Source organism: Sminthopsis crassicaudata, chromosome 5 (genome assembly GCF_048593235.1).
Source record: "Sminthopsis crassicaudata isolate SCR6 chromosome 5, ASM4859323v1, whole genome shotgun sequence".
Taxonomy (NCBI): Eukaryota; Metazoa; Chordata; class Mammalia; order Dasyuromorphia; family Dasyuridae; genus Sminthopsis; species Sminthopsis crassicaudata.
In genome coordinates this window covers 134,407,979-134,435,975 of record NC_133621.1, presented here as the reverse complement: position 1 = coordinate 134,435,975, position 27,997 = coordinate 134,407,979, and the positions used below count along the sequence as shown (strand labels likewise).

Here is a 27,997-nt window from a genome sequence, read left to right as displayed (position 1 = left end):
GAAATTATTATAATAGGTTAGCAATATTATTGCTAAATATATATAAAAAACATATTTCATGACAATTAAATCATTTTAAGAGAAACCTGTTTCAGGACTGATATTTTGAACTACAAAGTAGCTAGAAATTGGGAATTTTATTTTGGAGAAGCTGTAACTGTTAATTTTGGGGTGATGGGATAGGCACTCTCACAGAATGCCAGCTGAAATATTCTAACTACTTAAACTACTTCAAAATGGTTCTGGGGTTCAAGTCTTGTAAAGCTACAAAATACCATGCCTATGAATAATAATATCAGTGTCTCAGAAAATTATCTTAATTAAAAAAAAATATTTTAAAAATCTAGCTGTTTTATAGAAGTAAAGTGCTTAACTGGAAGAAATCTTAGAAGAAGCATCAAACTCAAATTATAGAGTATGTGATCACTATGAGAGAAAGAATGGAAAATAATCAACCTGAGGTAGCTTTATAGAAAAATTTTATGCCATGGAGGTGGGATAAGAAAGAGAAGCCACTAAATGAAGGAAAAAAAAAAAGATTAAGAACTAAAAACTAAGAACTAGGATATCATGTTATAGAAACCAATATAACTAGAGAATATCAAAAAAGAGGCTGTCAACAGCTAAGTGCTCTAAAAGAGCAAAAGGTTATAGAATAAGAAAAAGCTATTGAATTTGGCAATTAGATGACCAATGACCCCTAAAAAAGCAATTTCATGACAACAGTGAGCACAAAAGCTATATAGTAGGGGTAAATAACAATAGAAGATACATGGCTATTATTGAAAGTAAAGGCTAATTTTTATTAGGTTAACTTCTAAATTATATCTAAGACAAAAACAGGTATGAATACTAGTGACTTAATGATAAATTATGAAAACATAAAGATATGCTATATATATATGATTTAATTTTGTTTAAATATGTATATCTTTGGTACTAGTTTAATCTTTTATGTTTCCAGAACCTTTTACATAAGTTGATTCATTTCTAAACCTGGAAATTTCAAGGGCAAAAGTCCTGAAAATATATTTCCATGACTTTAATGATTTTTATGTTCAATATCGGGGAGAATGGTTAAGAAAGTGAACTAAAAGATTGGTGTTCACTTCCATGACAAAGACAAGTAACTCTCAAGTTCAAGGTAAGAAAAATCTATTTTGATATAGAGCAGCATGGATCTGATTTAGAAAATGAAAATATTATCATCTATTAAGACAATGTCAAGGCTTATTGATCACCAAGATGTTTTAAGCGTAAAAAAAAAAAAAAAAAAAAAAAAAAATTTATTAAAACTAAGTACTGAAAAAAGGTCATAGTAAAATTCTGCTACTAGTTGGTTTAGAAAGACTCCCAAAGCTAAGAAAATAGCATATCCAAATAAGCACTGATGATTCAGACAGCTGAGTTATTTTGGATAACTAGGATAGATCTTGATAATATGCAACAATGGAAAGCATCAGAGAATCACTGAATTTAGATATGAATAAATGATGTCCTCAGTTCTCTCTCATTTTAAAAATAAGGAAAATGAAGCCCCAGCTAATTATTTAAAAAATAATAGAACTATAATCCAAACATAAACTTTTAAATTCTAGTATTTATTAAGAATTGGGTAGATTCTGCTTGCCTCAGTTTCCTCAATTATAAAATGGAGATAAGTCTGACAATCCAGTGCTACTGTGAAGATCAATGAGATAATTTGTAAAGCACCTAGAAAGTATCTGGCACACAGGAGGCATTTAACAAATGGTTATTTTCTTCCTTAATTCCACAGAAAACACATTCATGTGTGCATGTGTCCACTGCTCCTAGATTTAAAGCATTATTTTCGCATTATATAACTTTTAAAATAGTAGTTTGTTATCTTGCTATTCTAAATGAGAGTGGAATCATAGTATGGTTTGCATAGTTGATTATGTTCTTCATTATCTTATTTTCACAGGTTTTGAGGCAGATGGGGTAGGTATATAATTAATCTGCAGTTTACATATAAAGCAAATGAGATTCACAGAATCCAAGGGTTGGAAGCAACTTCATGAATCAAGATCAATCCTTTCTACAGTATTTTCCCAAATGGTAATCCAGTGTGCTTCTGAAAACCTCTACTAAGGAGGAAGTTTTCATTGTCAGAAACATAGAATGGGTCCCAAATGCTCTGGGAAAGCCACATTGAAGTGCAAACAAGAAAACTCTATGGGGCAGCTAGATGGCACAGTGGATAGAGCATCAGCCCTGAAGTCAGGAAATCTGAGTTCAAATTCAGCCTCAGACACTTAACCCCAATTGCCTCATCCAAAAAAAGAAAACAAAGAAAAGAAAGAAAACTCTAATCACTTTTTTCACACAACAATCATTCAAGCTATTGAAGACTAAGATTATAACTGCCTTAAGATGAAACCTCGTTCAGGCTACATATTGCCATACTTACCTCTGCCAGTTCCTTCTACCTATTCTTGTATGATATGGTTTAAAACCTTTTCACCATTCTTGATGCATTTTTTGCCTATGATCTTCCTAAAATATGGTACCCAGAATTTAATTTGATACTTCCTGATACTGGTACATCCTGATCAGAATGGAATATTTCACTTCTGATTCAATATCATTACATGCAATGTACCATTCTGGTAATATTCCTTTGGCCCTTCATTTCTGCCTCACAGTCTCAGAAAGATTAAAAGAATTTGGCAAAGGACTAAAACAATTCAGCCCAGTCTTTTTTTCTAGCCTAAATAGTAATGAATCCTTGGTTATATTCTTGGATCCTTATTCTCTTACTTCCAAATTAACAACAACAACAACAACAACAACAAAACCCACAAAAAAACCCACCAAACCCTCATATGATGACAATTACTTGAATTTCAAACAACTTTCTTTAAAGAATTACCTTTTGTTTCTTGATACATTTACACTTAAAAAGAATTGTTCAGACTCACAATTTCACATAAGGAAACTTCATTGCATGTACACAAATGTACAACTTATTAATTGTTAGTATAAAGTAGAAACAAATCTAGGTATTTGGCAATAAATCAGATATTTAAACAAAATACTATAGAGACTATGAAGTTGGTAGCACCAAAAATAAGGGGAAAAGAAGATGATGTACAAATTGAATTTACAGTAATTTTACACAAATTGAAGAAATTTTGAAAAGGCAAAATGACACAATGGATAGAGCTAAATATACAGTAAGGGACCTATGTGATTTTGTTTAGTATCCATGTGATCATGGACAAATCACCTTATCAATAAGGTGTAAAATGTAAAATGGAAATAATACTGATAGTACCTAACTCACTATGTTGTTGTGAGGATCAGATAATGTAAAGAAACTGCTTTGTAAACATAAAAATATTAATTCAAATGTCAGTTATAAGGAAAACAAAATCTTTTGCATAGCAGAATGCATGTAACAAAATAATCTAATTAGGCAATAGATGTGATTACAATTTCTGTTTTAACTAAACAAGAAATTTCCCCAGGAAACTTCCTTGTAGTCATCATTTGTATATTATGAAAGAAAGAAATAGCTCATTTTGAAAAACTAGCTATTAGTTTACAACAAACTTAATATGTAGGTTTCATTTAACTTATATGTTCCTGGAATTTCATGGCTAAATGAAATTCATAAAATCAACAATATATTGTGGCATGGAATAAAATGTAATAATGTAATAAAAGATCTTAAAAAACTAGCCTAAGAGACCCAATCTGAAATAAATAGCAGCTTTAATGTAGACAGAAATGACCATGTTCATATTTATTTTGCAAATCAGAGAGGATATATATTTGCTGTACCTTCTAATAATTTCATAAATAGGCTTTTTGGGAATATAACATGATGATACCAAATATTTTCTGGAGTTTTAAATATCAAAAGTTTTTATTAACTGCTTAATGTTTTTTACTTTCTGATCTGAAAGTACTCCAAATTTTAAACATCTCTAGATTTATATATGTATTCCAATGGCAGCAAATGAAATTATGTTTCTTAATTTGTTCGTTAATGCACCAGCTACTTAGTCTCCATTTAAGTTTGAAACCTTTCCTGAAATACTTTTAGTTTTTTTTATTCAATTGTAATTAGCAGAAAATCCTTGTCTTATTTATTCATCTCTCATGCTTAAGCATTATAGTTTCGCCATTTATTTCTTCTAACTACATCTTTTTTTAGTTATCTCACTGAAAATCCTAACTATTATACCTACACTTTAAAAAAAAGTTTATCTGAAGCATAATAAATTCTGCTCTATCTCCTCATTTTAAACTGTGTGAATATTAATTGTGTTACTTATACACAAAATCAATCTATAGATACACAATCTATTGTTTAATCCATTGTGCTATGCTCTCTGTGTAAAGGGTTAAGTTCATTCTGTTAATTTTAATTGTTTCCATTATATTCCATCATATATATATATATATATATATATATATATATATATATATATATATATATATATACTTTTACTTCTTTTGTCTTGGTTGTTTAAGAAGAGGAAGGAGATTACACTAGTGATCTCTTTCCACTGTACTGCCTTTCTTCTATGCCAGACCCTGATTACAGTGCTTATACTTACTTTTCTTTTAATCCTTCCTTATGATCCAGCCTCCAAAGATTGTTTTGTTCAATCCAACTCTCATCCTTCTCTTTCGTTTCTTTGTTCCTACCTGTTTGCTTGAGTTCAATGCTTATTATGAACTATGTTTAATTTATGTTAATTTATGTTTAATTTGTCTTTGTTTAGATCAGATGAGTGAGTTTCATGTACATGCCAGTTCTAGTTCCCCATTTCAGAATTCATAAAGAAAACTTTTTTTCAAAGACTTAAAAACTGATAAATGCAAGATATCACTACAATTCTAGAGGATCAATAATGAAACACACTTCTGACCTCCTCACAGGTGACAGATTAGAGATACAAAAATGAAACATTTTTAGATATGGGCCAATGTGTAGATTTCTTTGGCTTGACAGTGCTATTTTATTGATTGCAATTGGAGGGAGGGATGAAGGACGAGGATTATTATAGTGGTGCAAAAATAGAAAAAAAAAAAAAACAGTAAATGAAGCATTAAAAACAAAGAACAGGATATTAAAAATGAAACAGAAAAACCTTCCATATTCATTAAAAAAAGAAGCAAAACATATAACAAATCTTTATAGGAAATATGAGTAATCAAGCAAATTCCCCACATTTATGTCCAAAAATATTATATATCATTATTCTGCATATAAGTCTGGAATCAAATGATGTTTTTCCAAATATTAAATACACCCTTCAAGGGAGACATACTTGCTGCTACTAAGACTGTTCAAAATAATGTATTGGAGGCACATATACAAAAACTTTTGCTAAACAAGATTACCCTCCAAAAATACCATTCATCTAAATAAGTCACTTTTTCATCTTAGACACTAAGGCAATTATCTATTTCAAGTCCTAACTAAAATTCCACCTTCTACAGGAAGTCTTTCTCAAATCCTCTTAATTCTAATGCTTTCCCCTCCATTAATTATTCGTTTTTATCCCGTACGTAGTTGTACAAATTTGTTTGACTGTTATCTGCATATTAGACTGAACTCTTTGAGAATAGATGGCTGACTTTTATCTTTCTTTGTATCCTCAAAACTTAGCACAGGCTTAGCTTACAGTCTACCAGACAGAAAGCTCTTAATAGTTTACTAAAAAGATGATTTCCATTCTATAATACTTATTTATAAATATTGGAACATGATTAACATATGATTAACTTCATGAATAATGGCAAGTACTTAAATTTTACTTTAGTTAATAGATGACTTATTTAGTTATTACTCAGAAAAAACTATTTATTGATTGAACAAAAGGAATTCTAGACATGGGGCAAACTGAGTAAATGGCCTTGTAAAGGATAACTATCTAAAATAGCAATACTTTTCTTTTTTCCCTACTGTTTTCCATTTTCAATGTACAGTTCTATATTTCTATTAATTTGCATTTTTCTGATAAACCACTGCATACACTGTTATTTTCTACATTCTTAGTACACAAAACCAGTACTGAATAAAAACCAAAAAAACCTAGATAAAAATACATCCTATGATATTGTTGGCTACATTTAAATACCTCTCTGAAATGCTCTTTTTGCACTCATCAGTTTTACTGGGTCCAATTATATAGAAAACCTTTAGCCACGAGATGAAACAGGAATAAACAACACCTTGAAGCAAGAATTCATAACATATAATCTCTTCAATGTGGAGGGTCTTTTATTCAACGTCCCATAAATATTTCCAAACTTTGCTCCAAAAATTCTGACAACGTCCCATAAATATTTCCAAACTTTGCTCCAAAAATTCTGATAGGAATTTGGTTTCTAAAAAGTTGGTAATGTGAAACTCCTCTTTCTAAAATCATTATGAAAGGAAATATCAAACATACTTATGTATGTAATCAGGCTTAAATTCCCTTTTCCCTCCAAAATTCCCTCTCCTCTACTTATCCTGACCCTGGATAAGCATTTAGAGATTTTGTTGCAAATAGAGAACTCAAAAAATTATCACTGGCTGTTTGTTGTCTTATGTGAATATATCCTCTTTATCTTTTTGAAGAGTTATGTATTTAAATAGTTTAACATTTTTCATACATTCTACCCTAAAGGAGCTTATATTCTGTTAGATCAACCTAAATTTTTAAAATAAATATTTATTTTTTAAAAATTCCTATTCAAAAGATTTACAACTGCCAACATGTAGCAATTCTGAATCTTTGAAGTAGGAAAGTACAATATTGAGGGAGAAAAAGACCCCCAAGATTAGAGATCTGGGCAGGTCCTACATAGGAGGGAGTACAGAGAAAAAGCCAACATTTACAGCACTACTCCCAGAGGCAAGCAGAGAGGAACACTGGGCCTTAAGTGGGTCACTAGTTTTAAAGTAGACCTTTTGTCCCTTGACAAGACTCACTGCTCTAAAAAGTTTAGTGTCCAATCAGAGAGCCAAGTTACGATGTTAATCTCTCTCTCCTCCAAGTTATTCCTTCCCCTATAAAAGACCTATTTGTACAGTAATTCCACTAAGACCTATCAGGACCCTAACTCCTTTCTAGGGGTAGCCTGCCAATCAATGGGTCCATCAGAATTGCAGGTTCATTAGGGAACTTGCTACACCTCAAAGGCATATTCCTCCAGGTTAATTCTGAATTCAATGAGAAAACTTAGCTCTCATCTTTCCCCTTATTAATTGCTAAAACTTCTTTTCTTTACTAAAAACTCTGTATGGATTTACTCTGCAATCTTTGCCTCTTAATTTGAAGATGGTCTAAACCCACAAATTACTTTAAGATAATATGCAACACCAGCCCTAACCCCAATATACTTTTGGGATTCAACACCTCCTCCCCCCCATCATTTGATGGCAAACCCTATCAATATGACTAAATGATTACAACCTTTAAATAGAATTTTTAGCACATGTGACTAAATTCAGGCATATTTATCCCATTTATTGGTTCAGTTTTCACAAATGGCCTTCACAAATAGATTTCCATCTGGATTTGTGAAAGAAGTACCCATTACTAATGAAATGACAATTCAATGAAATACTAATATTAAAGTATGTTCAAAACAATTTACACAGAAGACACATTTCTCTCATAATCTGAATGTATGACAAATATATTATTTTCAAATTTTTTTAAAGCATCTTTAGGAAAATAAATTAAACCAAATTGAAGAGTATTGCAAAATAATTATACTGTAGGTATAGCTGCAAATTATTACAGATTTTGTGCAACTTAATTATATTTACAGTCTATGTTTTTCCCCTTATATGAAATTCTTCCACCCTTTCCCCAAAAGAACCAAAGTCGTAAGAGATTAAAAATCCTTAAATTTGAATCTCAAAAACTATTTGGAAGACATCAAGACAGGGATAATGTAAATCTTGCTCCTAGGTAGTTTTCTATCCCTAAGAGAAAACTTAATTTCTAATATTTGCCTTCATTTTAAAAGTACTTTTATATTCCAGTGGTCTCATTTCTAACAAAACACTAAAAAGCTTCTTAAAATGGGAAAAATGAAGCATAGAAAATAAGTGATTTATGCTTCTCATGATTATATGTTCTGAATCAGACTACAGTACAAGGTTTTCAAGGTATCAGAAAGCCTCAAATAACTGGCATTTTTTCAAAAGTAGAAAATGTCAAAGAAAGTGAAACAACTTATAAAAATCCTTCCAACTTCCAAACTTGTACTCTTCCCTGCTTGTTTAAACAAAAAGCCACCTAGATTTAGAGCTGGAGGCATCTTAAGAAATCCCTTACCACTCTGAAGGTGTGAGAAGTTGTGAGAGACTATAAAAGGTAACAAAACCCAAAGTATAAATACTTTAGAGCAGTGGTTCTCAAACTTTCGTTCTCTACTTTTTTATACTATTAAAAATTATTGAGGATCTGCCTAAAGAGTTTGTATTTATGAGGTATATTTTTAGATATTTACCATATTTGAAATTAAAAACTAATTTTGAATTTATAGAGCCTCTGAAAGGGTCTAAGTAACCCAGGATTCTCTGAACCAACCACACTTTGGGAACCACTGTTTTAGAGGAATTTTGGCAACCAGCAGATATGCTGTCTATAGATGTAAAATATTTTCAAAAAATTTGTAAATGATTTTCACAAAGGGGACAAGCTAATTACTTCCTCACCATAAGCTTCTGAAGAAACTTTAGTTTCCTTTAAAATTAAGGTCATGTCAAAATTAATGTCAATCTCTATAGAAAACCTATCTTGCTACACACCTAGTTGTTAATATTCTCTTTTGATTCAAACACTAGTGCTTATTTGTTTATTTCTCGGAATCATAGATCAAGACAAGGAACTTATTTAAAGGGTATCTAGTTCAACACTAATCTTAAAACACAAGTCTGAAGAACTTAAGTGATTTATCAAGATCATACAGTTAGTAAATATAACAGATTTACTATATGTTCTAAGTCCTATACCAATACTCCAAAATAAAGCTCTTATTTTTCCTTTTGTAATTTATATCCCTAGTACCTAGCAATAAAATTTTAATACTTGCTAAATTGGATTAGACTAGAAAGCAAAACTTGTGAGAATTTAGGATAAAAAGATTCACTTGGTAAACCAGGGTGACATACACAATGAATATCAATGTTCCTACATAATTATGCCATAAGTAATCAATATCTAAGTTCCTAATACTTTAATAACATACAACTCCCACCTACTTGGTCTGTAGTCCTACTGACACACTCTCTTGGAACAATAAAGCTAAAAGAAGAAAACAGTTCATTTATCTGCAACTGAAGTATATGTGGCTAACCTTAAACAATGTAACTCTGTTTTATAATTTAATACACATCTTCAAAGTTTAAGAGAGACAACAGAGAAGGAACTTCTTGTTTCATTAAATAGTCTTTCAACATGGACAAGGAATACTAAAGAAGATAAAAATTTTCTATCCAATTTAATTCAACATATATTACATATCTACTATATGCAAGGTATTATGGCAAGAGCTAAGATACAAAACAAATGCCTTGATATTCTCAATATGGGGAAAAATAAATATGCTCAAAAATACAAAGTAACAAAGCAATTTTAAGAGGAAAAGGGTGCTAATAACACATTGAGAATGGAAAGGTAGAAATGAAGCCAAAACTATAAAGCAGTAACTTTTTTAAAAAAGGCCAATGAAAAGATGGTAAAGTGGAGAATAAAGGCTACTGATCTAAAGTGAAACCCTTAATAATGCTGAATAAATGAAGCATTACTTTTTTAGGTTTAATTATCAACATAATATATCAAACATTCCAAGTGATCTCTCTGCTTTGTCTAATTTCAATTTTTTAAATAGCTTTTAAAACATTCCATCCTCTAAACAATAATTTCTACATTTTGAGTACTGACCTCCTTTGGTATAACTTTCCTGCATTTAGTTTTGGATCCACATGAAGTGATTTTTTAAAAAGAGCTAAACATGGGGGAGAGATGAAAATAGACATTTTAGATGGGACTCTTTCTACATGCAAAATAATGTTATTTAAAATGCCTTTTTGAGAAGCCTATAGTGAACACAGAAAAATCATTCTTAATCATTATTATGAATATTGAACAGTAAAGCTCTAGAGAAATGTAAAAGGTGCACAAGGCTATTTGTCCCCATACTAAATGGTATCAAATCTGTTTTGTTTTTTGAGTTCTTCTATTTCTACTTTTTGGGATTTTTCTTTCATCTTGCTCATTGCCATTTTGATGGCATCAGTGTACCTGTCCATAAAAATGACTTTTGGTTAAGACATTAAGCTTATTACAAAAATTCAAATATAAAATAATAAAAAAGATTATTAATAAATTATCAAAACAATTAAATGGTAGGAGATGGAACACTGGACCTGTAGTCAAGAATTGAATTAAAATCCTGCCTTAGACACTTACTAGCTATAGTGATCCTGGATAGATCATTTTGATCTTTGCCTTGGTTTCTTTATCTGTAAAAAGGGAATATCAATAATAGCCACTGCCTTACAAGGTTACTGCAAGGACAAAAATGAAATAATATTTATAAAGTATATTTCAAACAACATAAATGCTATCATGATCATCATTATTACTTACGTTTTAGTGTTCAGAATATGGGACTTATTTTTTTTAATTAATTTTATAATTATAACATTTTTTTTGACAGTACATATGCATAGGTAATTTTTTTTTTTTTTTTTAACAACATTATCCCTTGTACTCCCTTCTGTTCCGAATTTTTCCCCTCCTTTCCTCCCCTAGATGGCAGGCATTGGGACATATTTTAAAAGCTTAAAAACTGCTTTAATTTTCCTTCAGCATGTTGACTGTATTTTGAATAAATGATCTCTGGATAACTGAGATGTCATTTTTGAGGCAGAATAGAAGACTCAAACATGAAAATTTCTGAAAACACCATAGCATGATGAGAGCTGACTTTTGGGGGTTTGTTTTTAATTCGAAACTCCAGTGAATATACAATCTGCTTTATAATATAGTTTTAGGGAGTAGACTAAAGGCACCAAAAAGGCTGTGACTAGCCTAGAGTTTTACTGTCAAGTCCAAGGCAAAATTTGATGTTTGATCTTTTTGATCTGGATAAGTGTAAAATTCAAAGAAAGCTTGCAGGATTTTATTAAAAGCAAAGGTAGGATGTGTGCTTTACTCTTTTAGTGGAGAGTGAGCCAGAACACACAGGGCTTTATCAAGTGGACTGGATGGGATTTTAATACAATTAAGGGATTCAAAGCTAGGTGAATGAATTAAGATAACCAAAACAAGACATTAGAGATCCAAATCAATCTAATATAGAAAACTTCTTCCATTGGTGAGTCCCAAAGACATGGTCCGAAGCTATTTAACATTTATCAATGATTTAGGTGAAAGCAGAGAGGCAGAGAAGACAGATGACAAAATGTGACACATCTGCCTGTCTTTAGTACTGTCACACCTCTGCCACTCTCCATGATTATTCAAGGACCACTGAATAGCAGTGAAGCAATTAAGATCCAAAAATATTTTAGCAGGCTACAATAATGAATCAAATATAGTAAAATTAAATTTAATAGGTTAGTAAGATGGTTGAGTAAGCTGTATCTTCAAAAAAATTAGAAATATGTCAATAAAGCACAAGATAAAATCAGCAATCATTCATTAAATAAGAAGGAAAAATAACCTCCTACAAAAAAAAGGTCCAGAGCAAGAGATATTGGCTTACTACCCCATATGCTCTTCTGCAAATGCTATAGATTTCATTTGGCAATGGCTAGAGACAAAAGATGACTTGAGTCCAAAAGACATTTGAGTGGAACCATCAAAGACCTTCATGAGACTTTACCCCCCCTTTTTTTTTTCCTCTGCTGTCTTTTTAGGATACCTCCCCTGCATGAATACTGTTGCAATGGTTATAAAGACAGAAGTCTACTGGGACTAATAGTAGGCAGTACAGAGCCTCACCAATTGCATTCAGCAGCCAAACTAACATCTACCATAATCTCATGGGGTTTTTTCTTGGCAGGAATTAAAGACTCAGTAAGAAGAAGAAGAAAAAGGAAAAAAAAAAAAAAAAGACAATGGGTTAAAAAAGACAGACATAACACACAGAGAAATGGGATCCTCAAGCATGAAAACTCCCAAGTCAGAGAAAAAAATGCTCCAAGTGGAAGAGAAAATACAAACCATAGAACCAAACTGAATGAGATAGTTCCAGTTATTGATATGGGGAAGAATATTTGATATATGATATACCAAAAAGCAAAAGAGAATTAATAATCCTAGGTTATTTTTAAAAGTTAAGCATATTGGAGTTAAGGAAAGTACTTTTAAAAGAATTTGTTACTTCCAAGCACTTACATGAAAAATCAAGAGTGATTAAAAAAAATTTTCAAAGATCCATTCAAGTTAGATAGCTTAGATTAGAATTAATTATGCTTCAGATGAATTCAAAAAAGAAAAGCAATCTTGCATAACCTCAATGAAGATAACAGTTAAAAAAAATACAGTGGAGAAATAAGCAGGCAAACTTAATTATGCTTAAAAGTGAATATTAATTATATGTACACCACCCCCTCCCCAAACCTGTACAATATTTAAGCTTTTAAAGGAAAAACTAAAGCTTATGTAGTAAGATAGTAATCAGTGTATCCCTCAATATACTGTTTTCAGAATTAGACAAAAAAATAATATGAGATGTTTACTCTTGCTAGGTCCTATGCTTAGCGATAAGAGGTAAAAAAGCAGCAAGACAATTCCTACTTTTAAGGAACTTATTCCGTAATAGGAGGGAAGGAGTATGACATACAAATATATATAAAGCAATCTATATGCAAGAAAAAAAGGAAGTAATTAATAATGAAAAGTCAAATGAATTAAAATGGGGTTAGGGAAGGTTTTCTGTAGAAAGTAGGATTTTAAATGGGACTTAAAGGAAGCCAGGAAGGTCAGTGGTTAGAATGGAAGAGGTGAAGTGTTCCAAATATTAGGTACAGTAAGTGAGGAAGTATAGAGCCAAAAGATAATAGTGAATAGTTCTGAACTAGCCAAGAGGCTAGTGTTACTGAACATATCAGGAAATAAGGTCTAAAAGGACTGGAAAGATAAGAAGGAACTACATTATAAAAGATTTTAAATGTCAATTTAAATAGATCATTTTGTATTTGCTCCTGGAAGGAATAGGAAGACAGTGGAGTTTATTGAATAGTTAAGTGACATGACTGTCTTTACAAGAATTGGTGATTATCGAAGAGAAAGCTTCAGAAATACCCATTTTTGGCAATATATGACAAGTCTTTAGAAGAACTAATGATGCACTATGGTTTAAAGAATTTGTAATCCAGAAACAACAAAGAGATCAGTCTTAAATGGAGAATAAATAATTTTATCACAAAGAGGAATGTCATTAATTAATTTCTAGGGGCAAAGTGTCAAAAAAAGTATGTGTGTATGTATATATGTAAAAACACACACATGTGTATGTACCTTTTGTACTTACAAAAGTGTAAAATGTCCAATTAGGCATGCAAGAAGACTGAAATACTAAACAATAGCAATAAAAATGGAAATTCTGAAAAATCAGTGATTTAATAAACAAAATTAAAAGTATAAATACTAAGCTGACAAAACTATGTCCTGTTTTTGAAAAATAACCATAATAGATCAACCATTTGCTAATCTGTTTTGCCTTTAATAAAGAGAAAAACTAAATTACCAAGGAGCCAAAGGAGAAACAAAAAGTAAAAGAAAAATTTTAGAAACTGCTATCAAATTGTATGACAAAACCACAAAATTTAAATAAAATATTTATAGATATACAAAATGCCCAAATGAACAACAACAAAAAAAATGAAATGGAGACATCCTCTGTAAATAGATATGCAAGTGAATTACTGTAAGGATGAACCCTATTATATAAAATATTCACAAAATCAAAGACATTCTACTAAAATTCTGAGACAACCATGACACCAATATCCTAAACCAAGGAAAACAAAGCAAATAGAAAATTTTCACTAATGAATATGAATACAAAAGTGAGCAAAAGTCATCCTATAAAGCAACATTCCAAAAATTCATCTCCATGTTCAAGTTCAATATATGACAGGAGTTTTGTAAAGATGACTTGATATTAACAAATTTTAAAGGTAATCAATGAAAATGGGCATAATTTTTCAATATATAGGAAAATAGGATACTATAATAAAAATACAGGGAAAAAAAAGCTAGCATTTACTATGAAGCAGAAAAACATTAGAAACTTTTCCTAATATAGCCATAGTAAAGCAGGATACCCATTATATCCACTTTAATTTGATACAATGTGATAATTAGCTACTGCAAAGAGGAAACAAAGTTATCTCTTTTGCAATCATTTAGAGAATTTAGAGAATTACAAAGAATTTATTTTTAAAAACCACTTTAAGATTATAACTTCAAAAAAGCATGATGTAAAAATATTCAATGTTGCCTTTAGAAATTACAAGAAATTCCATTTAACAGAATGCATTTGGAAATTTATAATTACAAAGGAAATTTTGCAGAAATGAAAAAATAATTTAGGTAATCTGAGAATTTTTAAATTTTCATTACCAAGTCATCCCAACACAGCAAAAATGAATACATTACACAAATTACCCTATAAATTAATTCAATGCTGTGAGTCAAATTAACAGTAACATTTTATTTGGGGAAATAAAAGGTCAAGAATATATTTTAAAATATTTTTATCCACATTCAGTCTCCAAAGTTTGCTCTCTGGATATGGATGGCTCTTTCCATCATAAATCCATTAGAATTGCCTTAAATCATCTCATCATTATAAAGAGCCAAGAAGCTCAAGAATATTGAGGAAAAAAATTTTAAAAGGGGAACAGCATACTATTATAAAGCAAGGGTTATAGAAACTATCTGACCATGGATTAATATTAGTGAAAAGGCAGTGGAGAAGTAATATTTAAGTTGTGCAATCTATTACAACTCTGTAATTTGGTTCAATCCCTTAATTTGAAAAAAAAAAAAAAAAAAAAAAAAAACTTTTCAGTTTTTTTTTTTAACATGGTAATATAGTGAGAATTAAAGCTCAGGTTATTAATAGTTTTCAACCACACCATGAATTTAAGGGATTACTACACAAGTAAACTATGGAAAATACACATAAATATATGTTAATATATTCACTGATCCCATTTTCTTCCAAACATAGTCAATCAAAATAAAAGCTGTTACTGTATTGTGATTTGATTATTCGAGTATTTAGCACACTGTAGAACACTCAATATACATTGAAGAGCAGCTGGCTTAAAAGACACACAAGCTAAATGAAGTTAGATTTACTTTCATTTTCATTTGATAACAAGTACTTTCAGATTTTATCTAAGAATGTCTAAGATAGTATGGCTTTTGTGTGAAGCAAACTCAAGAATTTGCTGAATTCATTGTAAGGTTCTCCTTTATGGTAGATGTTCACCTTGCAGACCTATAGTATTATAATTAAGAATCTTTCAGACTTTATAGACTTCATTTCTATCAAGCAGTAAAGGCCCAAAGCCTCAAATTTATAGAAGAGAAAAATATGGCAAAGGAATGTTAAGTAGTTTCCTCAAGGTCATTCTGGAAGCAATTGTAAAGGTAGGGACAAAATTTAGTCTAGCTTCAGAGATCCTATGGAATACAGCAAAGAAAATTAACTGAGGGAGTGGGAAGTGTAAGAGGATTTTTAATGTGCATATAATTAAGAGGAAATTAGTACTTGTGTTTCAACTGTATGAAAACTTATCATGACCAAGGGAAGTATTTCTAGGAGAGAGGGATATGCTGGGAATTATAGGTGAGATAAAAATAAAAGATATAAATTAAAGTTTTAAAAAAACATTATTACATATTGCTGCTTTGTAGTCAGGCAAGAAAAGGCAAACTTCATCAGCATAGATTAAACAGATAAAGACAATTTTTAAGGAAGAAAAGTCTAAACATGTACTAATTTAAAATTCCTCTGATTTTTAAAAATACAAAGCTCAGCTACACAAAGCAATTTTGGGCTAAGGAATGCTATATACTTTTTAATTAGCTATTCTGAGCACACAATTATATGCTATCTTCTATTATTATATGTCAGACACATAGTAGGCACTTAAGATTAATTTGTTGTACTAAATGTGCCATGCTGACAATCCCATAGCATTTATTACTACAGTAATGCTTTATATAGCAGACTTAATTTTTAAGTGAAATAAATATACATTATTTCTCATTTCCCCCCTCCATTTTCAATATTTTATTTAAAATTAATTGAAAATATAAAATACTACCAAAAGACTGATCTGTCTGAACTCCATTCAGAATTTTCTTGCATAAAGTCACTGTGCTTTTTATTTAAGAAAAGTCAGGTACTTAAAATAGCAAGTAAAAGTTTCGTAAAATTTACATTCTGTTTTAGGCTACAAAAAACAAAAATTCTTTTGATTACATTGAATTAAAAAGCTTTAGTATGAACAAAATTAAGTGGGAGGGGAGAGTTTATATCTCCATTAAGGGTTTGATATCTAAAATATAACTAACCAAAATTCAAAAACAAAACCATTTTCCATTAAGTATACAAAGGACATAAACTAACATCCAAAGAACAGCAAATTATTAACAACTATATTAGATTCCCAATCAAGAAGGTTGGGAACATACTTAAGCATTTAATAGAAACCTGAAAATTCCCACCAGACAGAATAATGATCATGAAATCCAATGAGAAGCAGCTTCAATTAATGACTTTTTTCCACCACAGAATTATACCAAATCAAAAGGAAAGAGGATGATCTGCAAAGCAGTGCCATTTTAGGTGAGCATGTCACTATCTCCCAGCAATACCAAAGAAAAGAAATTCCATGAGAAAGTCACAAATGGGTCAGTAACTAGATCTTAGAAAACCCAGGGTCTTCATTCAAACCACAACAGCTCAGATACCAAGTGACTCCAGGGTCCCTATGAGGCTATCTTGAAGTATTATACAAGACCCGAAAAATCCAGGATTATAAATCTCAAAAGACTGATAGAGGAGGCAGGTAGGTGGCGCAGTAGATAGAGCATCAGCCCTGAAGTTAGGAACCTGAGTTCAAATCTAGCCTCAGACACTTAACTTATCCTAGCTGTATGACCCTGGGCAAGTCACCTAACCTCAATTGCCTAAGCAAAAAAAAAAAAAAAAAAAAAAAAAAAAAAAAGACAGGGAAGGGGGGGGAGAAGGAACAGAGAAGAAGAAGACATACTGCAGAAGGTGAGAAGTCAGTTCAGGAAACTCAGGTGTCTTAGGATAAAACCAAGGAAGGCTGACTACCTTACTCACAAGTTCAACAGGGAGAGGACTTTGAACCTATCACAAAGTCCTAGAAGTCCTAGTTCAGTCTGTCCTACTCTGCTCACTAAATCTAATGCCTGGTCAACCCATATAAAATCTGTTGTAGTTACAATAATTCTCCCCAAATGAAAGTAACTCTATAAGAGATATAAGGAGAAACTTGAACAAAAGTGGATTTTTCAGATGGACTAAATGAGCACTTAGAAGAAACAATGCAAAAGATTAAAAAAAAAATCTTTGGAGAAAAGAACTGGAAAAACAGCTTAGAAGATAAAATGGCTTCGTATGTAATATTATGTATGTAATAGTATGATATCAAGTGGTATCCATGATATTATATAACATAATAATATTACATGCTATATGCAATATCATACATTATGTATTATTATAAGAGGACAAGATTGTAAATAAATTTGGATCAAAGAAATGACTCAAGATGCCTCCAAAAGACCAGTGATGAAGCATATGCTGCTAGCTGCTTTTTTTCCAGAGAGGAATTGGGCACAAAGTGTTAAAGCATATATTCTTGGACACAAAATAATGTGGAAATTTGTTCTGTTGACTACACATGTTAGTTGCAAAAGTTTTATTGTTCTTTGAGGGGAAGAGAAAAAAAAGGAAAGAGACATATTTTTGGATATAGCCACTGTGTGAATTTATTTTGCTTGACTATATATTTGTTAGAAGAGAAGTTTAATTTTTTTTCTCTTGATTTTTAACTTAAGGAAGTGGATTAGGAGGGAACATAGTAATAGAGATGCAAAAAAACCCAAGAGGACCACAAAGATTTTTTTTTTTAATACACAGAAGAAATGAATCTGAGAAAAACAGGAGAATTTTGTAAATAACACAATTTATTACCTCATTTAAAAAAAAAAGTGGTACAAAACAGTTAAATATACATTCCTTTTTTGGGGGGGGGCATCATACTGTTTATGTGAAAAAGCCCCTTTGTGTTATTTACATTCAAAAGCAATTGTTGCTTAAAGAAATGATGGCCTAAATAGCTGGAGAATTATTTAGTGTTCGTGTTTCAGTTGTATCAACATAATAAAAATTACTATGCTGCCAAAATTTAGCTACATATGTAATACTTGATATTACAGATGTAATTTCAAGATACCAAACAAATAGTTTGATACAATAACCAAGTGGGAATAAAGGGAGAATTTTTTCTAGCACTTTTGGGGCTCAAATTATGTTTATAAGCAACTACCCAAAACACTTTTTTACTTTTAAAAAATTTGAAAACTAGGATCAATGAAATAGTCTAGAATCAGTAATAAGGAAGCAATAACCCAGTGTTTATTTAATAAAACCAGAAAATGTAAATCATCAAAGAAAGAATTCCCTACTTGATAACTGCTGAGCAAACTGAAAAGTGGCTTGGAAGATTTAGCTATCTATGAGATGGATTTATCGCACAGAGAATACTATTCTGATGAAAAGGAAAAGGGGAATGACTTCAAGAGACAAACACAGATACATAATAAACTCACTGATTTACTAATATTGTAATAAAAGACACAAGAGAAGTTGGAGACAAAGAAAAAGTAACAGAGAAAGAAAATAAAAATATGGAACTGCTCTGAAGAAAATATGCCTGTAACAATAAACCTGGAACGAAGAAAATGCAGGAAATGCTATGAACAAAAGGATTTTTAAAACCTAATTTGAGAAAAAGAAGAGATAAAATAAAGGATCAGCCAAGTAGCTCAGGGTCAGTAAGATGATGATAAAATAAGCCAAAAAAGAAGTATTCAAGTCTTACTTTACTTTTCTTGGCAAAAGAGAATGATCCTTTTAATGAGAAAAAAAGCAGAAAAGAGTTGGCTAATACCAAATTGATAGCCAATGAAATAGGCTCACAGTTTTAAAGATAATAAAAGTCGTAGAGACCAGCTAGTCCAATTGACTCCTTTTATAATTCAGCAAACTCATGATCTGAAAATAATTTGTCCACAATTATATGAGAAGTAAAGCTTAGATTCAAATCAAGGTCCTCTGACTCTAAATCCAAAGATCTTTCTAGTCACAATGATATACCAAACTATATAGGGGTATAGTAAAACAGTATCAAGCTCTTGATGAATTTAAATCATGGGGCCCATGAACTATAATTTAGGGTACATAAAATAACTGGCAAGGTGACTGCTCATCACCAAATTTCAGTACTGGGTGGCATATTTTACTTATTTTATTTTTTCAACTTTATTAATAATTAACATATTTTGACTAAAATAATTTGTCTTTTTTAATCTCACACTTTTTAAGGTAGAGGGCTGAAGTCTTCTAGGGTCTTGGGATAGGGTTTGGGGGGATTTTTTGACTTTTTTAACAATCAAAGTGAGATCAATGTTTAAAGAAACATATTTCTTTATGCTAACATTTCAATAGAACACTAAACACGAGAAGCTTTTGATCTTGGTTAGTCCTATGTCCACTCTGATTTCCCAAGGGTATAAGGAAGGAATTTGCCCCTTCTCTTTTTTTCTTCCTCCTTCTTGGTCCCCACTGCTATGCTTTCTGTCCAACTAGAAAAGGGTGGGTGTGAGGTGGGCATGCTCAAAGAGGGTGCCACATTTTAGAAAGTTAGTTAAGATGTACTTTACTAAGTGCTAATTATAGACCATGTACTAGCACTACAGATACTAACAAGCAACAAAGGTTAAATGGCATATCTGAGGAAGAAGAAATAGACTAGCATAATTTAAATCATGAATTGTTTGAAGGGGAATGTATTCATGGTTAGGAGCTATAACCTAAATGAAGAACCAACAGGGAGACTGAGGAGTTGTCAAGACAAGCAGGACAATCAGGAGAAGTAGGATAATAAATGAAAATCTATTGAGAAGATGGTGATTAATGGGGGCTTAGTTTGAGGAAGAGGATCATTAAAGCAGAGATCTACATAAGATTTCTTATGGATGAGAATAGTATTCAATAGGTTGAAAGATGATAACAAAGAAAATGATTCAGACATATTCTGAATGGCCACAGAAGGCACAACAAGAAACAATGGGGTAGAAATTATCTTTTTAAGTTTACATCAAAACTTCATTTGGGTTGGACTACATAGTCACTAAATCCTCCCCCAATTCACATCTTTGTAATGCTGTGAAACTTTCTCTGATTACCAATGAATAACTTTATACCCTTCTCTAAGACTTTGTTAATACCTCTGTTATGGCACATACCATTCCTTGCCTTGCATCAAAGTTATTTCTGCACAAATCCTCTCTTTTATTGAACTGTAGGCTCCTTAAGAGAAGACTAATTTAATTCACATTAACAGGAATTAATATTTAAAATTAAAGAACAGCTGAAAAAATTAAAATACACATAAAGCAAAGTTGATCCTCAATTTTTTTGCTCTATTCTTTAGACTACAGTAGCAAACTTTTAAAAAGATTTTTAGATATTACAAAAGATAAAGAAATTATGCTCTAGATAATCACCTAAAAAACTATTAGAAATAACTCAAAATTTTAGCAAAGTTGCAGTCTACAAAATAAACCCACATAAATCTTCAGCATTTTTACACATCACTAACAGAACCCAACAGCAAAAGATACAAAGAGAAATTCCATTTAAAATAACTGTTGATAGGATAAAATATTTGGAAATCTATCTGCCAAGGGAAAATCAGGAACTATATGAGCAAAACTACAAAACACTTTCTACCCAGAGTTAGATCTAAAGAATTGGGAGAATGTCAAGTGCTCATGAATAGGTCAAGCGAATATAATAAAGATGATAATACTACCTACACTAATCTACTTATTTATTAGTGCTATACCAATCAAACTGCCAAAATACTATTTTATTGACTAGAAATAATAACAATAAAATTCATCTGGAAGAAAAGATCAAGAATTTCAAGGGAATTAATGAAAAAAAAAAAATCAAATGAAGGTAGCCTAGCTGTACCAAATCTAAAATTATATTATAAAGCAGTAGTCCTCAAAATCATTTGGTACTGGCTAAGAAACAGAGTAGTTGATCAGTGGAATACGTTAGGTTCACAGGACAAAATAATCAATGACTATAGCAATCCAGTATTTGACAAACCCAAAGACCCCAGCTTTGGGGGATAACTGCTGGGAAAATTGGAAACTAGCATGGCAGAAACTAGGCATTGACCCACACATAACACTGTGTACCAAGGGAAGAGCAAAATGAGTTCATGATCTAGACATAAAGAATAATATTATAAACAAATAAGAACATAGGACAGTTTTACTCTCAGATCTGTGGAGGAAGGAATTCATGACCAAAGAACTAGAGATCATTACTGATCACAAAATAGATAATTTTGATTATGGTAAGTTAAAAAGGTTTTATACAAACAAAACTAAAGCAGGCAAGATTAGAAGATAAGCAATAAACTGGGAAAACATTTTTACATTCAAAGATTCTGATAAAGGCATCATTTCTAAAACAGAGAATTCCACTCAACATTATAAGAATTCAAGCCATTCTCCAACTGATAAATGGTCAAAGGATATGAACAATTTTCAGATGAAGAATTGAAACTATCTCTAGTCATATGAAAAAGTGCTCTAAATCACAATTGATTAGAGAAATGCAAATTAAAACAACTTTGAGATACCACTACACACCTCTCAGATTAGCTAAGATGACAGGAAAAGATAATGACAAACATTGCAGGGGTGTGGGAAAACTAGGACACTGATACATTGTTGGTGGAACTGTGAACGGATCCAACCATTCTGAAGAGCAATCTGGAACTATGCTCAAAAAGCTATCAAACTGTGAATAACCTTTGACCCAGCAGTGTTTCTACTGGGATTATATTCCAAAGAGATCTTAAAGGAAGGAAAGGGACCAACATATGGAAAAATGTTTGTGGCAGCCCTTTTTGTAATTATAAGAAACTGGAAACTGAATGGATGCCCATCAATTGGAGAATAGTTGAATAAGTTATGATATATGAATGTAATGGAACATTATTGTTCTATAAGAAAAGACCAGCAGGATGATTTCAGAGAGGCATGGAGAGACTTACATGAACTAAGTGAAATGAGCAGAATCAGGAGATCATTATACACAGCAACAACAAGGTTATATGATAATCAATTCTGATGGACGTGGCTTTCTTCAACAATGAGATGACTCAAAACAGTTCCAATTGTTCAGTGATGAAGAGAGTCATTTACACCCAAAGAGAGGACTAGGGGAGCTGAGTATGGACCATTCTCACTCTTTCTGTTGTTGTTTGCTTGCATTTTGTTTTCTTTCCCAGTTTTTTTTTCCCTTCTTAATCCAATTTTTCTTGTGAAGCAAAATAACTATATAAATATGTATATATATACTGGATTTAACATATATAACATGTATTGGAGGACCTGCCATCTAGGGGAGGGGATAGGAGGAAGGAAGGCATAATTTGGAACAGAAGGCTTTGCAAAGGTCAATGTTGAAAAATTATATCCATGCATATGTTCTGTAAATAAAAAGCTTTAATAAATAGATATTTTAAAATAATAATAATAATAAAATAAATAAATTATGCAATGTATTAAATGCCTGAAGATTTAATAAATGCATAGCATGTTTTCCCTGTCCTGGAGTAGCTACCTAGGAAAATCAAACTAGACACTCATATAAAAATATAGAAAGGACAGAAATATCAAATAAGTATTCAATATTCCACACATCAGAAAGGAAATTCAGGAAATCACAGATTTAAAGATATAACAATGCTCTAGTCATCTAGGCTCAACAGATTCATTTTATAAATAAAGAGACACTGAAGTCCCAGAGGGGAAATTGCCTTATATAGACATAGATATAGATATAGGCATATATCTATCTACATATATAGATATATGTCTATATCTATCTATATCTATATAAAATATAGATATTAAGTACCAAAAAGCAGGGTTTAAAAATCAGTCCACATTATTAAACTGTGTCATTCTGACTCTTTAAATAAATGAGACATTAAATTATAAAAATTAAATTCTGAAAGAGTCCAGAAGCCAGAAGTAATTTTAAGTTATGGTATTACAGAGAGTAGGTCATGTTAGATCCTCAAAGATGACTACAACTCCAAGAAAAGGAGGGTTGGTAGGGGGAGATGACAAGAAGCATTCTATAAAAAGAGAAAATAATATGAATATAATCAAGGAGGTAAAAATTCTATAGGCTTCTGTAGAAGATACTAAGTAAATATATTATCCTGTTGGAACAAAGAATATGTGGAAGGAAGAGCAAGAAGAAAAGTTCAAGTGGCAGATTAGGGACTGACTAATTTAAGTGTAGAATTGATTCTATATTAGTAAGAAGCTATTGAAGATTTTGATGGAAGGGGGTTATTTTGTTGTTAGCAAAAGACTAAATGTGGTCAAAATCTTTTTTGGATAATTGGATCTATCTTTTATGTAAATTAGAATTTTCATATGTAATTTTGTCTTTAAGCATGACTCAGCTATGTTGAATATTCAAAAATATAGCTAGATACATAAAGTACATTTTAAAAATCCATTCACTAAAAATCTAGATATTTTAAATCATTGAATAAAGGGAAAATGTTTTTGGATTGCCTAATTTTTAATTTAACTTATTTAATCCTTTTATCAAAGTTTTCTTAACTGAGATCTAAAAACAACATAATTTAAATATATCAGCCTTCCTCATTCTTTCTAAGCATTTGTAAGTCATATAATCTGGGATATCACATTTCAATTTTAATTTTAAATCTAAAAATACTTTTTTAAAAAAGTAGATTTTTATATGCTCCAGAATGGATAATAAATAACATTTCTGATTCTCGTGTTATATATATATATATATATATATATATATATATTTCTTTTGCATTGGCTAAGGACAGATTAAATGCTCCTAATTCCCTATGCAGTTAGGGTACTATTTCTTACCTCTTATTCTACTACTAGAGTACATACAAAGTATGTAAAGTAAAAATGGAGACAAGCAAATGCAGAAGTCTTACCAACTAAATGAAACTATCTCTGAAATGTAGTGGAAAGGACTGAGCATGCAAGGAGCACCAGGAGAAAAGTAAGCTGTCTAAATGAGTTGAGCTCAAATCCAGACTCAAGTCACTGTTATCTGTTATAATTTTAGAGCCTTTGGAGCCTTAAATTCTTCGGGTTTTGACTTTCTCAACTATCAAAATGAGAGTTGGGCTAAAAAACCCTTACCATTCCTTTGGGGTTCTAAAATTCTGATTCTATGACAATACAGAACATTAACATTTTATTCAGCCTATGTGCTAATATGAATTATCAACAAATGGAAATTTACTATGTCACCAAAAGTAAAGACACATTACATTCAGATTAAATTGAGTTCAGATAGATCCAGCTAGCTTTAATTTTACATTCTTAAAATAAAATCAAAATCTACCAATTAAAGCACTAAGTGAACACAGAACTTCATAATTATTTGTGAACAAAAATTATTTCATTGGTTTATCATATATATATATTTACAATGTCATATTAAAACACAGTTTAATGAAACAAACAAAAAAAAAGACTTACTCAGTTATATATTCAGGATTTGTAAAGCTGAAGTTGGTTAAATGATCTTCAAACTTAGATGAATCGTTAACACTTAAGGCTGGTGTACTCTTAGCAGCAAGTACAGCTCTTTTTTCATCTTTTTCAAGGGCTTTCCTCTTTCCACCATTTTGGAAATATTCTCTGCACACACTAAAGGTAAAATGAAGTTATATAACAATATATAAATACAAGAAAACATAGTAAAATTATAAACAATAATTAAACCAAAAGTTTGAACATACTCTAAGTTCAAATTGGTTATAGAATATTCAACAAAGAATGAAGGGTATTAATATAAAAGAGTAATGACAAAAATAAAGACTTTATTATTTGGTATGAAAAGATACCTATATGTATGAGGCATTTATATACTTTCCTGGATTTTCTTAAGCAGAAATTAAATTCCTTGTAAAGAGAGACAGTTTAATAAAATGTTAAATAATTTCTATTATTTGTCAAAGCAAAAAAATGTTTTAAATATGAATTTTAATGAAAACAGACCAAAGGAAAAACCTTTGTTATATCAAAAGGAAAACTAAAATAAAAATATAATACCAATCTACTGATTATAACCAAATATGAATACCTTTTCGCCAATATAAGTAGATACAACTAAAGTAAGGCATCATAAAATATTTTAGAAAGACAAAGACAAATACTTAAATTTAGCCATTTCTATAATTTACACATTTCAACATCAATCTGATTTTCTATCACACTAAAAATATTCCCAAATTTGTGATTTCATAAATACAATGATTTAGCCCATGAGTAACTACAAAAGAATGTTTTGATGAGCAGTTCTAGAAGAAAGGGTCAGACATAAGAGAAAATCACATAAATGGATCAGAATTTGGTTATTATTTTGAGCAAAACACAGCATGACTTTATGAATACTTCATATTACAGATATGTAAGTACATAAATAAAATATTCATATGATGGTCCTTTATATTAATAAAAGTCGTAAATATATAAATAATGGATGCAAAATATGATTCACAGTGTAAATTGTAAATATTAGACTTGCAGGTAGTAAGTAAATGAGACAAGAACAATTTCCTATAATTCAAAAATATCACATGTTACAGCAATAAATTGATTCTAAATTACTTTGATCTACTTTAATATCTAAAAATAGACAAAAGCATACAGAAAATGAAAATTAGCCATCACTACAGCATTTCCCCCACTATAGTCCAATATGCTTGAAATTAGTCATCTAGCTAAATTAATGTGAAATTCATCTAAAATTACAGAACACATTATTAAGGAGTTCTGAAAATGTATCAATAGAAGCAGAGATCACTAAAAGGGAAGACTGGTCATGACAGTCCAACCAAATTTCCTCTTTTGATATAAAAACTACAACTAGCAAACTCAAGGGAATGCTATAATTAGATGTTGAAATGAAGATTTTAGTAAAACATTTAATAGTATCTCATGCTATGCTTAAATATAAAACAGAATGAGATAAGCTAGATTGGAAATCAAAAGTCCAATTTCACGGAGAAGATAGGTTGCATCCCACTAACCTTGCCATATAGACAATCATGGATTTTCTTTACAATATAACTACATCTATTTTTTTATTCCTTAACATTTATCCCAATCCTACCAACCTATCAGTAATTCCTTCTCCACTCCATTTCCCATCCCCTCTCCTTGTGTACAAAGTACTTATCTTCCTTATTTCTATCCCCCTCTGATTATGAACTAGATTTGGTAGCAACTGACAGTAAGGACTGTCTCCCCACTTTTTCATTATGCTAGAATGAGCCACACTGGATGAGTGAATATGTTATTTTCCCCTTCAAACTCAAATCTACCTTCCACTTTCCTACTTCCTTACTGTAAAATATGTAAAAATCATCACAACCCAACTAGTCATCAACATTCTCATGACTTCACTGTCAACTTTGATAACAATTTCCCTCAACCATTTCCATATCATGTTTATCACCAAATCTTGTGGTTTTTATCTCTACATCTCTCACATCTGTTCTCTTCTCTCTGTTCAAAGCCATAGTTCTTCTTAAAGAACAAGTCAAATCATGTCACTCCCCATGCAAAATTCTTAGGTGGTTAAACCTTTGTAATCTCATCTTTTAATTTCTATTTTTGTGTTACAACACATATCAAAAGCCAATCAACAAGCATTTATTAAGTGCTTACTAAGAGTCATTGTGTTCTTCACTGAGGACATAGATATTATGGGCTCTACAAAAAAAAAAAAAAAAAAAAAAGGCATAATTAGCCTGCGTATTTCCTTAAAATGGAGGTTTGAGGAAGAAGGAATCAATCAGAAGAAAAGATCACAGGGACAGAGTAAACTTTCATGATGAGAATATACAGGGGCAGAGTAGAAGGCTGCTATGGAATGTTGGAAAAGATCCAATCACTACAATCAGTAGTGAAAACCACTTATGGACACAATTATTAGCGCAAAAGTTATCAAATCTGTCCTTAGACACTCGATGGCAGTGTGATCCTACTGTATGAGTGTTTACACACACACACACACACACACACACACACACACACACACACACACACACACACACATTTTAAAAGAGTATCAACAAAGTTTGAGAACCACTAGGCTAGATGAAAATAGAGCTCTTATAAAGAGGTGGAACTGACTCAAATATAAGACCCACAAAGTCATTAACAGATACATTTTAACTTGGAGAGAGACTTTCAGTAGACTGCCCTAAGAGTCTATTCTTGTTCTTTTTGACTTTCTATTATTGAGTTAGATGTAGTCATAAATAATATGTTGCAAAATGGCAGGACTTTAAGTAAGGAGAAATTGTTAACTAACTAGATATGGTCACTACTCCAAAATTTTAATTGGTCATAAAGATGGTTTAAATTAAATAAAATGAAATTAAGCAGTTATAAATGTCAAATTCCATGTCTGAATTTCCAAAAAAAGAAAAAATCAAAATCTTTAAAAATTGATTTTCTTTTTCTTACTTAAAGAACTCAGAGCAGTTGAGTCCCAAATCAATCCAATTTAAGGTAAAAAATAATCCTAACTATTGTATGTTATCTGC

At 31.1% G+C, this 27,997-nt stretch overlaps 1 protein-coding gene across 1 annotated transcript in view; it reads right to left on the bottom strand.

The window, feature by feature from the left end:
* SAMTOR (S-adenosylmethionine sensor upstream of mTORC1) overlaps positions 1-27,997 on the bottom strand; it is a 66,086-nt gene that overhangs the window by 19,270 nt on the left and 18,819 nt on the right. Inside the window, exon 3 of the mRNA XM_074268274.1 lies at positions 24,918-25,088. Coding sequence (XP_074124375.1) covers positions 24,918-25,088 — 171 coding nt within the window. The remainder of the gene's footprint in view (positions 1-24,917; positions 25,089-27,997) is intronic.